Below are 14,645 nucleotides of genomic sequence, written 5' to 3' on the forward strand. Positions count from 1 at the left end.
TACCAGGAATCGTAATTTAGTACTCACTTGAATTCGCGGAAAATGTCTTACAGGAACAGCAAATTTTTGCTTGTGGTTGTATTATTATTAATAATATTATTACTATTATTGTTATTATTGTTATTATCACTATTATCATTAAAACGTTTATAATAGTTTCCATTTATAGTCATTTATTTATCATTTTGTTGCATCAATTCGCATGTCCAATTAATGTGGGCTTCGTCGTTTCATTTTGACGAACAGTTTTTCTCTTGACAATTAACAATTTAGTATACCAAACAATTTATCAAGTTTAGCGACAAATCTATTTTTATCCCTTAAGCTTGCTTTTACCCTAGCAACCAGGTTGACTGCATTCCAATCATACACCAGTGTAGCAATAATATAATGTTCGACATTAATATAATGCGTTACAGCATACACAAATAATAAATCAAGGTGGATCCATTAACCAATCAACTTTGAGTTAACATCGTTCATTAAATATTTTTTCGGATAAATTCTTTTGTTTCTTTCTTCTAAAAACAGACCATATTTAAGAAGATCTCTCTCTCTTAGCGTTTAAATTTTAAACTTTATTCACTATCTGTCTTTCTAGATATGGAAATAAAAACTTTCAGCGCTAAACTTAATATGTAATTTTGTAGTCAGAATTCAGCTAAAAATCTTTTTTTCAGAATTGAATTTGTTTGTTCCAGAAAAATGTTATAAAGAAAAATAGAGATTTATTTGTTTAATGAAACGCACTATTTACTTATTTTATATAGTTAAATATTTATTTCACACTTGTTTATTAATTGAAATTTAATTATGCATCTAGTCCTTATATAAATGTGAGAAATCTACGTAAACTAATAACCTAAAGAAACAATTAATCACATTATTTCAGATAATAAAGAAAGATTCACATAATAGCAAACAAAAAATAAGGAGCTGCATAGACGAGCAATTTAATGCTGCAATTTTAAAAATAAAGTCTGGCGGATTATCATTATAAAAAGCATCCTTTACGTATAACACTCCAAATGTAACTTTATTATTCAGGACAAGGAACTTAACACGACTACACTATTAGTACGGGTAGAGTCATCCTTTTAAGCACTTTTATTGAGTTAATGTTAGTTGAAATGCTTTTTAAAATTGCCGATTGGGGCTTTGCAAAGCATTTTTGCAGAAAATAATGTCAATCGCAGCATTGCTGCTGCGATTGACATTATTTTTTTTCAAAAACGTCATTTTTAGAAACGTCACGGGAATTTTCAAGACAGACATTAAACACATAAACACTTTCCTATTTACATTAAAATTAATGACCCTAAAATAACTTCTATTACTCTCCAAAGATAATTAACTAAAACAAAACGCAATCTATCAATGTTAAAAAATTAATAACTTATATTAATTATATGAAGAGAATTGGGAAAAAAATCTTTGAATGTCATAATACTAATGAATCATGTAATATCTTTTTCAGTAAATTTTCAAATATACATAATGAAACATTTCCATATGAAATAATAAAAACAGATACGAAAACAACTGTCAACCCTTGGATGAAAAAAACTTTAGTATGATGTTAAAAAAAAAAAAAAAACTTTACAACAAAGTTCTCAAAAATAGAAATATTGAAAACAAAACAAAAAATACAAAAACTAAATATTAGCTAATATAGTAGTTTCAAGCAAAAAATATTATTAGCATACCTTCAGGGCCGTCCTTAGGGGGGGGGGGGTTCGTAGGTGGTGTCTAACCCCCGACTATAAAAAACCTGTCGGTAAATATCAGCTATATCTTTATGCCTATGTCTGGTTTTTTAAATCCTTTTTTTTATTTTATAAACGTTTCTTTGTATTTTTTAAGTTGTATAAACAGAGAAATATGTATTTAAAAAAAAAAACTTCAAGCTCATATGCCTACCGGCTCATTCGTCGCTTAATCTTATATATATTTCCTTATATATAAAAAATACATAAAAATCCTTTTCTGAAAGAGATAAAATTCAATTTATTCAAAAACTGTTCAAAAAGACCCGCTTCGACTCTATCGATTAGGTGTCGCTTAAAGGTGTTATCCCATGAAATAAAATTTAAATTTAAAAAAATAATAATAATAATTAAATTTGGCTCATTATTATTTTGTTAACAGATTCCAAAAACTTTTAATTTAAAGCATTATACGTTTATAATTTGGCTATATATATACCAAATTGATACTTTTTTCCGTAACAACGCCATAGCAACCGATATATGAAAAAAAACGTGTTTTTTTCATATATCGGTTAAACAATGATGTAAAATAGCTAAAATATCGACATTTTGTTCATTGAAATAAAATTTATTTGAGAGAAGTTTGTTCAACGTGTTTTCGTTTTTGAATTTTTATCACATTAATCATGTTTTGCTAACCTAATTTGTTAGAGTTTATTAGTTTTTTATGCACTATTTATAAAATATTTTTTATTCTCATTTATTTTCTCTCAAATGAATTTTGTTACTATGTTAAACATATGTTCCAAATTTCATGTTAAAATGAATGGTATATTTTGAGTAATTATTTCATATAAATTTTATAATTTTTACGTTTAATTGTTGTTTTTTTTTAAATTAATGATATACTTATGTTTTAAAAATTAAATTTTACTATAATTCCTATGAAATTTTATTATATTTCTTGGGTACCTCCCAAAATTCAAAAAGTTCATATTTTGTTATATTAATAGTTTTATAAGTATATTATGTAAAGTTTTTAAACGTAATTAAAACGTAACCATCAATAAAGTTAATATGCAATAGAAACAGATTTTATTAATAAATCGTTAGTCAAAAACCAGATGGTTGTATGTATGTATATATATATATATATATATATATATATATATATATATATATATATATATATATATATATATATATATATATATATATATATTATGCAGTGGTAGTCACAAGAAATAAAACAAATTTTATTTAGAAAATGCTAAAAATATTCTGTTGTTTTTTGTTTAATGTTTAATGTAATCAAATCTTTTAGTTTCGTAATCGTTTATTCGTTTATTCGATATCATTATTATTGATTTTAAAAATAAAACCAGTTATCAAAAATAAATTTTGACCAATATTAGATTTTTTCTTAGATTTCGTTCACTTAAGTAGAAAAACAATTGAAACAATGTTGTCTATTATTTTTTTATAATTTTGAGCAAGATTTCTTTAACATTTTGGTTCTTTATCATTTTACTTATTATATCAATATATAAAAATAATAATATTTTATTCGAAATGTTTTTATTTGTTTAGGAATAAGTTTCATTAATTACAGGGCCGTCCCGAAGTGATCTTAAAGGAGGATGAGGGGGGGGGGGGGGAAGGGACGCAACTGTTTTTTTGCCGACTATGACCTAGAAATAAAATTTTGCCTACAAATATTTTTAGAAAATGAAAAAAAAGCTCCTCGTTGACTAACATTTGCTGACTGCCGACAACAGATCCAACTTTGCCGACTTTTTTCTGATTAACTATCATCATAAAAACAGGAAAAGCCGCAAATGCATCTTCTCAAAAAGAGAAAAAATTTTCCATAGAGATTGCATTCAGACATTGCATAGAGATTGCATTCAGACATTGAGTCAGCGTAGTAATAGTATGATTAGCAAAGCAATTTAGTATTTTTAAACGTGCAATCTGCTCCTTAAAGTGAACGTAATGGAAAGCCAACGCCATTAGGCTATCAATGCACCACAAAAATAATTAAAAATCAAGATTTAAATATAGAGTAGAAAACAGTCATGCTCTCAGAATTAGTAAAAAAGTCATTAATCTTTGCCTGATTGGTTTAAAGATTTTTTTCATAAAAGAAACCTTTGTTATTTAAAAAGTTCACACAAAAAAGCATTTAACCTTCTGTAAAGATCATGAAACTAGACGTTTGAAAAATTATGGAGTTATGAATAAAAACATATTATGTTTAGATATGATTGGAAAATATCAGACGCCTAAAAAACCAGAAAAGTAATCCCAGGTACATAACAAAAAGTTTATAAGACGGCTGTCAAAATATTACGCTATGAGATTGCTTTTTATGATACGGAGTTGATCCCATCAGTAGAATAGGAGGATCTATAAATCAATTTCGTTATAAAATGTTCTAAATAACGTAAGGTTGTTGTATGCTGAGAAAAAAACGCCATTAGTTTAGACTTTCCAGCAGGATAACGATCCAAAACTTACTGTGAAGTGTGTAAAAATCTTATTTTTGGAAACTTTACGAAATCCAGTTATGATATCAGAAGCACTGAATTCAAATCCAATTGAAAATCTATGAAAAATAATTGATGACAAAATTAAAAACTGAATTTAAAAATAAAAAAAACTATAGAAATTGGAAGGATAAATGCGTAAAAGAGGAGCAAAAAAGATGAAAGAGATGAAGAAAAAGATAGGTAGACGCCCAGTGTCGTCAGCGCTGAATGAGTGTTTAACATATTATTGAATAATACAAGCGTTATACAATCTATTTATTTATGAGTAGAATTTAATAAATACGGCTGCGTAAAAATTAATTTATTCAATATATATTAATCTTATTAATAAATTAATTAGATCTGAATAAAATAGATCATATTCAGACTTTGAAAAATAATTTTAAAATAACTTTAAATAGCAATTATTTTAAAGTTCTGATAACATTTCTAACAGAAGATTGTCAGCTTTTAGATGCAATTTTTCTAACAAACGATAAGTCATTGTGCTGCTAAACTTTTTTTAATGTTATCTTTTGAGTGTACAAAGTGAATACAATGCGTTACTTTATTTAATGAAATGTTTTTCACGTTTTTGTTAGTATAATGGTGTATATTTAATGTTTATACTTAAGCATTGAATAAAGAAAAATCGCCTTAACTCGAACTAATATCTCATATTAGCCAAAGTTCGACTTGACGGAAAATTTTTGTACAAAAAAAAAAAAAATGCGGACGTAAATTTTAGGCAACCCACTTTACTATGTCGTTAAAATCGAGTCATGTTTTACGCAAAATGTTTATTGAAAACAATAATTTAACCCAGAAGGCAACAATGAAGTTTATTTCATTGAAAATCGGACCCTAAATTTATTGAAAACCATACCAGGGTTTGGCTTAGGATTTGGTTAGGATATAGCTTAAAAAAAAACCGTGACAGTGGCATTAAAATAGCTACAAACATTTGGAGACTTCTCTATATAATAAATGTATTTAAGAAATGTATACAAATAAATAAATAAAAAAGACCGTTATTTTAGTATTAAAATAATTTTTCGAGGAAGATGGATGATTTACATCAGGAATAAGGAAGAGGTATGGGGAAGGAGAGTGTATGTAAAAAGTTAAATAAAAAACAGGAAAGAAGTGAATTACTCTGTTTTTCCAACTTCTGCGCCTATATATTGACAAACATGCAATGTTCATATTGCATCTTAATATGTAGTTTTAATGTTAATTAAACTTTAAAAAAAATTTAACTTAAATAAATAAATTAAATATTAGCCAATAAGTTTTGAAAGGTTTATTTATCGTTCAGAAAGTACTTTTATAAAACGAAATTATTCTTGCACCAACTTAGAATAAACATTAAATTGTTGGTTGATTGTATTCAGTTCTCCGTGTTAATAACTGAAATAACTGTGATTTTTTGCATTTGAAGGATTTGTTAAATAAGCCATCTTTCCAATAATAAATAACTGGGTTGATAAAAGCAGAAGATTTCCCAAACAAGGCAGCCAAGTGAAAAAGCCATTTAAAAATTTGAATTGAAGTAAAAGCTGAAAAGAACCCGATTATTGCGTATGGTGTCCAACATACTACAAAAGATAATACCATTAGTATAAATGATATTAATGCTTTATTTTCCTTTTCTTTATATCGTTTTGTTTCAATATTTTCCTTACCGTAAGTTGCATTAAAATATTTATATTTTGTGCGCATTACATAAGCCGTATATAAACATGAAACCACTATTATTATGGCGGGAATAAAAAATCCAAAGACTATTAACAAAATTAAATACACTTTTTCCATTCTAGTTTTAGGAGAAAAATTAATTGAACATCGAGAACACGTATCTTCAAGAGTGTACGAGGAAAATCCTATGAAAGGCATAATAGCCCAAGTAAATCCATATATCCACGATAATACTCCAATTTTTATGAAAAGTGTTTTGTAATTAATTTTGTTACTAAGAATGTATGTATTTAATAGCACCATTCTTGAAAGAGCGATTGCTGTTATCATTGCAATTGTTGTATACGATGTAAAAGCGATAAAAAAAGCAGATAATTTACACAACATTGTAGCAGTACTTATATGTTCTTCAATTAATAGTGATGGTATATACCCTGCTACGCTGCGAAGTAAATCACTAAAAGATAAATTAATACACAATATGACGTAGTTACTTTTGTGTTTTTTGTATTTTCTGTAAATAAAATACAAGGAAACTGCATTTATAACTGTAGCAATTGTTGAAATTAAAAAGAAACATATTTTATCGATGTTCATTTTTTTTTTACCCAAAAAATCTTTCAAATGATAATTTTGGAACCAAACAACATCAAATTTTGGTGTATTTTTCAACAAAGTTGTATGACTTTATCATTCTTTTTAAAGGTCTGTATTGTTCAGAATCAACATATTGCGACCAAACGCCAATCTGTCTAGCTATCATTTAACATTTTTGATTAATATCAAACATACGCGTAATATTTACGATTCCATTAAAATTGTCTATTGCACAAAAGTGTAAAAAAAAGATTATGTATTTTAGTTGATCCGTAAAAGATTTTAAGATTCTCATTCTTGACAAGACTTGAGATATAAATCTTGAGATTTTTTTATTAACTAGAAGAGTTGAGATTCTTATTTCAACTAGTGCTACTAATGACGCGTTTAATTAATAATAAAAGTGATTAAAATTTTTTTTTTTAATTGAAACTGTTCATTTCCCAATAAATAAAAAAAGTGCAAAATAAGACTTTGAAAGTTGTCCTAAAGACACTTATATTTATGTCTTTTAAACATAAAGTAGAATTCTAAAACAGTCACGTGTTGACTGTTGTAGGTTTCTATTTTATGTTTAAGTGACTTATACTAAAACATTGAGTGACAACAACAGTAAAAAAATAATAATAATTAAGCCCTAATAACAACTAGTTATCGAAAAACTTTAACAAATACACGAAAGATACATAACGTATTCAATTCAAGTTTCTTGGGTTTAATCTGCACAATGTAGGTGTCAATAACTAAATGGATTATCCGCACTTCTTAGAAATAAATTTTGTTAAGATGTTGTCAATCTGTTTTGAAAAAATTTGTTTTGTTTTAAATAATTTCCCCGTTCTCTTTTGAAACATTTTTTTGTTGAAAAACTTGAAAAACTTTTTTACTCTGCTGAAAAATTTGCTTGTTCAGATTGATTTTGTTGTTTTATTGAACAACTTTAGTGCCATTTATCAAAAATAAAACTTCGTTTAAAAAAATGAAGTTTTTTCAAGCTTTAATTTTAAAGTTTCGAAAAATAAACAACCTTTTTCTTTTTTACATAACTTTGTATGTTTCAGACATATATGAAACATATACCTATAAGTTTCAGGCAATGTCAAGTCAAATCAAATTCTGAAATAAGTTTTTAAGATCTCAAGAACTATAAATAATAGTTCAAGTACTAATATAAAGAATATACCTAAACTAGCAATAATTTTTTTAGGAAAAACTCCTCCAGGCTAAAAGGGAATAACTTTTCGTTCTCCTGGTGCTATCCCAGTGAAAAAGCGCACATGGGATACGCGTGGATTTTTTCCACATGTAACCCATGTGGGGATTATTATTTTGTCCCATGTGGGTTTCATATGGTAAATCCCACATGGATTCCATATGGTAAATCCCATATGGGATACGTGTGGATTTTTACCATATGTAACCCATATGGGAATTATTATTTTGTCCCATGTGGGTTTCATATGGTAAATCCCACATGGGTTTTATGTGGTAAATCATACATGGGATATAGGTGGAAAATACTACATGTTATAGATCTTAAATGCCACATATTTTAATCCAAATGGTATAAAAGTAGTCAATACTAGACAAATGAAAGTCCGAATGCTTCTATGATAATTTTTAAAATTCTTTTAATTTAAAAATTACTTAAATAGTAATTTAAAATTAATCATCGAAGCTTTCAGAGAGGCTTAACTTAATCTGGTATTTGCTACTTTATCCCATTTGGTATTCAAAACGTGTAGCATTTTTGATCTTTTACATGTGATGTTTTCCACCTATAATCTATGTGGGATTTACCTTAAACTATTATGACGAAATTTTATAAAATTAAAAAACGTGTTGCAAAATGAATTTATTTAAAAATAAATGCTATTAATCAATACATCCAAAACGAATATTAAAAATGTTATTTTTTTTTGCGATTTACACGCCGTTTTTTGTCAATTGAATTAATGAAATCGCTTCGGCTTGTATAATACCAAGGTTTTTAGTATCTTCTAACTTTCTTCAAACATTTTCTAAAAAAAAAAAAAAAAAATACAAATATATATAAATATAAATATATATATATAAATATATATATATATATATATATATATATATATATATATATATATATAGAAAGAGAGAGAGGAAGAGACAGAGAGAGAGAGAGAGAGAGAGAGAGAGAGAGAGAGAGAGAGAGAGAGCAATTTTAATAATGAACCTTATTAGTCGAGCAATTTTAATTATTAGCCAGTTTGAAGTCATTAATGACTACAATATTTCACAAATAATTATTTCCTAATTTATTACTTACAATGACAAACGTATTATGCGTAATTGAACACATATTATGCGTAATGAGCTTGAACCCATGAGGAGAATCCTGAAAAAAAGTGATCAATAAGGATAAGTAGTTAAACAAAAAAACAAAAACAAAAAATGTAAAAACCTACTTTTTCAATGATGTAGACTTCTATAATAACAGGCCTTAACATCGCGCAAAATGCCGTAAAAACTGAAGGCCGATTAAACTTTCACTTTTACTTATATTGATATATTTTTATATTAGGTAGGGTTTAATGGCAGTCTATGTTTTCTAATAATAATCTCTAGTAAAAACGGAAATATAAAAAGAAAACCAAAAAATTGTTAAAAGATAATCATGCCTTTCGTATTTCAAATTTCATTAAGAATATTTATGTAATATTAAATAGTATCAATAACAAGCAGAACCATAACAGAGTATATATCTATATATAAGAAAGATAACTGTATTTTTAATTTTTTTTTGCTAAAAATGGTAACAATAAAAATCACCAACAATAAAAAACACCAACAAAAGTCGATTCAAGCAAAAAAAAAGTTTTATCAATATATCTCAACAGGGTTAAAGTCCTTGTACTTGGCAACTTGTAGTCAATACACAAACAATCATATAAACTTCGTCGCATAGCAAAATACTCATATGCTCTACATATAATATCTGAAGTATATAAAACTTCACCAACATTAACTTTTCTCATAGCATTAAGGTGTTCGAATAGAATATTTGACAGAAGCGAACTTTCTTTATTTTTTAAAAACCTAACTGCTTCAAATAAAGCTGATTTTGTTTTTATTAACTTTAATTTGTTTACAGCTAAATAAGAAATATTACAAGTTATGCCATTATGGTTAGCTACAAATAAATAATCATTGAAAATTACTAAAATAAATAATGGAACACCAAGTTTGTACATTTTTGATTGTATGTGCAAACTTTTTTTATTAAGCTGGAAAACAATAACATCGTTATTATCACTTAACAAAGATTGAATATCGTCAAATATAAGTTCATCCTCTTTAAGAAAATCATTTAACTCATCTGGTAAAATGCTTCGAAAACCGATTGAAGTTACATTTTTTTTAACTTTACTTGCTGGTGTGGCTAAACAACTAGGCGGAATATTTTAAAAACAGATGGTGGGTTTAAAGGTCGTTGCTTCCCATATTTGCTTTCAAAAGGTGCTTCATTTGGCCAATGCAGTTGACATAATGCTATATAGTCTGTAACAATAAAACCAGTTCTTGGGATAGCTTCACTACATCTTTTTCTCTCCTCTAGATTCTTCGGGAATTTATAAATTGATATTTTTGTCATAGTTGAGTATTGATATTTTTGTTGTAGTTGTAATTGATATTGTAGTTGTAGCTGTATAAATTGATATTTTTGTTGTAGTTGAGATAGTTCGACTTGCAAAGAGATACACAGCATTTTAAAGGCATTTTTAAGGCATTTTAATTTTTAAAAAAACTTATCGTTAGTTTGACAATAGTATTACCTTACAATGTTAACGCCTTGAACCTTACAACGTTATCGTCTTGATGTTGGGCTATCTAATTTATAAACCAATCACATTTTAAAGATTTATTAAAAAAGCGCGAACACAAACTTTCGTCTAATGTTAAAAGATGAAAATGTAAACAAAGTATTAGGAATTGGCCTTCAGTTTAACAACTTTGTTGCGCAATGTCAAGGCCTTTAATTATAGAAGGCCGCGGTCACACATAATATAATATTCTGAAACTAATAAACAAACATCTAAATTTCTATAAGTAAATTTATTATTTGATCATTGCCTTCATATCCTATCTTATTTTCATATCAAAATCAATTATAGTATTATTTATATAACATATCACAACAATATTATTAAATTTGTGATGTTCAAATACCATATGAACGTTCTCTAACATGTTCATATGATATTTGAATATAGTTCTTGAGTATATTATCTGCAAACAATTGAGTGATGCAAGTGCTAATGTTGTCAAAAACCAAGCATGCATGCATGGGACACTGCAGTGTCCCACAAAGAAATGCAGGTTTGAAAGTCAAATTTTGTTTTATTAAAAAAAAAAATTAAAATAGGGTAGAGATAGGGAGGTTTCTGTAACTTTTTTTAGGCTCCAAAACTTTTAACTTTATATATAATAAGGTTCATAAAACTCAAGGGACTTACGAAGTACATTGAGGAACAAAAACAGGATATTTACAGAAACTTTTAAATTTTTAATCTGGAGTACCACAGTGTAATTGGGAATAAAGTCTCTGGGTCCAGTATTCAAAGTAATATGATATAAAGTAATATATAAAATAAATAAAATGCTTTAAAATGCATGCAGTTATACATATAACTCCTGATAGTTAACTATATGTATAACTAGTTATACATAAAATTTATTATATAAACTTATTTTTTAAGGTTATGCTTAAACAAATTAGTACCAATTAATTCAAATTCAAGATTTAGTTCAAGTTCAAGTTATTTGTTCATTGTTTTTTCACTATTTTATATTTATTTGTTCAAATTTGTTAACTAGTACTAATTCTTACTACAGTAAGAATATTTATCATTGTTGAACGTGATTTTATTAGTAACTTAATTTTACTGTCAACATATTTTGACAACACTCTTTACATTTTAAATGATGACAGCTTTACTTTTCTATTGATGTTAAATTTATTACGCTTCAATAAATCAGATTGAATTTTAACTGAATTATTGTAAGCTTTGTAAGGGTTTGTTGTATCTCAAATGGTGTTGTAAATAAAGTAAAAATAATATATATATATATATATATATATATATATATATATATATATATATATATATATATATATATATATATATATATATATATATATATATATATATATATATATATATATATATATATATATATATATATATATATATATATATATATATATATATATATATATATATATTATATATAGTATTTAGGCTACGGGATCATCCATAAATGATGCCAGTAGATAGAGGGGCAGTGTGAGTTTAACAATAATTGACAATGGGGAGGGGATGTTACGACCAAAATAATGTCAATTAAAAAATTGAATTAAAAAAAAATATATATATTTTATTTAAAAAAAAAGTAAAACAATTAATGCTAGCTATGAGCAGGTTTTAGAGGTACTTACACCAACAATGTGGTCTAAAAACTTCTTGCTTTTGTTGCTTAAAACTGTAGAGGATCATAGGAAAAACAATTTAAATTCGTTAGCTTGCTTATCTGAAAGAACAATTTATGTTTTTTTTTTTTTACTTTTAGTACTGTTGAGAATAAATGTATAATTGAACTCGAAAAAAATTGATGGTATATGCATTTTGTATATTGTATTAACAATTCAGATATACCATCATAATACGATAACAAAAACTGACATCATTTTCAAAGGGAGATGGCAAAAAATTGACTCAGTTTGATAAAGGGTGACGTTGTTTAATAAACCGGGTCATCATCTGATATCATTATGCATAGATGACCCTACGATTTAGGTAAAATAAGTAATCAATTTGCCATATTTCTCTTAGGAAAGTGTAAGAAAAAAGCATTGTTATGCTGAGAACCTACTTATTGAGCAAGCTTTGACCACCTATTTTATAAATTTGAGAGACAGAAGTGGAAGTGCGAATTGCAAAAGAACTAATAACAATGCTCTAAATTGATTTTAACTTTGTAGACTAACATTAATATAGTATTTAGTAATAATAAATGAAGTTTACATGATTTTTATAATTTGTATTTATTTCCATTAATTATCAGTTGTCAGTCTCCATTTTATAAAATGAATTAAAAAACTATTTATTTATAGTATAATAATAATACATAAATACTAGTTTCGTAATGCTATTATCATCACAATGTTAATGGTATTCGTTTTAAAGTGAAATTTTGTATCAATTTTATTGTTTTAATGTTATATTTATATATATATATATATATATATATATATATATATATATATATATATATATATATATATATATATTTATATATATATATGTATATATATATATACATTTATTATATATATATAAATATGTATATATATATATGTATATATATATATACATTTATTATATATATATAATATGTATATATATATATATATATATATATATATATATATATATATATATATATATATATATATATTATTTTTACTTTATTTACAACACCATTTGATATACAACAAACCCCTACAAAGCTTACAATAATTCAGTTAAAATTCAATCTGAGTTATTGAAATGTAATAAATTTAACATCAATAGAAAAGTAAAGCTGTCATCATTTAAAGTATAAAGTGTGTTGTCAAAATAAGTTGATAGTAAAATTAAGTTACTAATAAAATCACGTTCAACAATGATAAACATTCTTACTGTAGTAAAATATAGTACTAACTGATAAATTTGAACAAATAAATATAAAATTAACAAAAACAATGAATAAATAAGAACATTAACTTGAACTTTAACTAAATCTTGAATTTGAATTAATTGGTACTAATTTGTTCAAGCATAACCTTAAAAAATAAGTTTTTATAACAAATTATATGTATAACTTGTTATACATATAGTTAATTATCAGGAGTTATATGTATAACTATATGCATTTTAAAGCATATTATTTTATTTAAACATTACTTAGATCATATTACTTTGAAAACTGGACCCAGAGGCTTTATTCTCAATAACACTGTGGTACTCCAGATTAAAAATTAAAAAGTTTCTGTAAATATCCTGTTTTTTGTTCGTCAATGTAGTTCGTAAGTCCCTTAAGTCTTAAGGACCTTATTATATCTAAAGTTAAAAGTTTTGGAGCATAAAAAAAGTTACAGAATCCCATCTCCATCCTATTTTTTTCTTTTTTTAATAAAGAAAATTGGGAATTCTTTGACTTTCAAACCTGCATTTCTTTGTGGGACACTGCAGTGTCCCATGCATGCAAGATTGGTTTTTGACAACATTTCAACTTGCATCAGTTAATTGTTTGCAAATAATTTACTCAAGATCTATATTCAAATAACTATTATATTATCCTAATAATACATCTAATTGCACAAATCTTAATCTTATTTCTATAAAGTAAGATAAAAATTATTCGTGGTACTTACATACTTGCTTGCCATTCTCTTTATTAATATAAAATATTTTCACACAATATAAACGTAACGCAATGCAATGTTGATTTAAATTTTTTTTTTTTAGTTTCCGGCTTTTAAATTAATTCCCATGCAAATCCCACAGGAAACCCACGTGGGATATCCCATGTGTGTAAATACCATATGGTTCCCACATGTAACCCATGTGGGATTACCCACATGGGTTTAAGGTGACAAATTTCCATACGGATACCACATGGGAAAATCCGTCCCACATAAATCCCATCAATCCCACACGGAACCCACGCGGAACCCATGTGGGACGCGGTTTTATTTTTCACTGGGATGCACCAAGCACGATGAATGGCAAAAGCACTGTACTCTATTAAAATCTACTTGTTTCGACATCAATTTTATTTAACAAAAAGTGAAGAGAAAAATCTTCTACGATTTTCGATTTTTTCAATATTGATTTACATGGAACATTGGTTTCGGGCTCCCATTTCTTTATCTGCTCCTCACATTGACCTGACACTGATTAGGAAATTGAATAAATTCAAAGTATTTGACAAAAAAGTAGCTGAATCTGCCATAAAAGCCATTGCAGGACATTTATGGTATTTAACTGAAGACCTTGTGAGTCTCTCTTTGTTCAATAATGATGTTGATAAC

At 26.4% G+C, this 14,645-nt stretch overlaps 1 protein-coding gene and 1 long non-coding RNA gene across 2 annotated transcripts; both read right to left on the bottom strand.

Moving 5' to 3' along the window:
* Window positions 1–5,277: 5,277 nt before the first annotated feature.
* LOC124808270 (visual pigment-like receptor peropsin) lies at window positions 5,278–6,766 on the bottom strand. Its single transcript, XM_065814875.1, has one exon. The coding sequence runs from the start codon at window positions 6,533–6,535 to the stop codon at window positions 5,609–5,611; it is 927 nt and encodes a 308-aa protein (XP_065670947.1). The 5' UTR covers window positions 6,536–6,766; the 3' UTR covers window positions 5,278–5,608.
* A 1,643-nt stretch (window positions 6,767–8,409) lies between these two features.
* On the bottom strand, window positions 8,410–14,139 carry LOC136088495 (uncharacterized). The gene is made up of 3 exons (XR_010642215.1): window positions 13,986–14,139; window positions 8,838–8,906; window positions 8,410–8,556 (listed from the first exon to the last, which is right to left on the bottom strand). It is a non-coding gene; the product is annotated as an uncharacterized LOC136088495 (long non-coding RNA).
* Between the last annotated feature and the right edge of the window lie 506 nt (window positions 14,140–14,645).

Source organism: Hydra vulgaris, chromosome 12 (genome assembly GCF_038396675.1).
Source record: "Hydra vulgaris chromosome 12, alternate assembly HydraT2T_AEP".
Classification (NCBI taxonomy): domain Eukaryota; kingdom Metazoa; phylum Cnidaria; class Hydrozoa; order Anthoathecata; family Hydridae; genus Hydra; species Hydra vulgaris.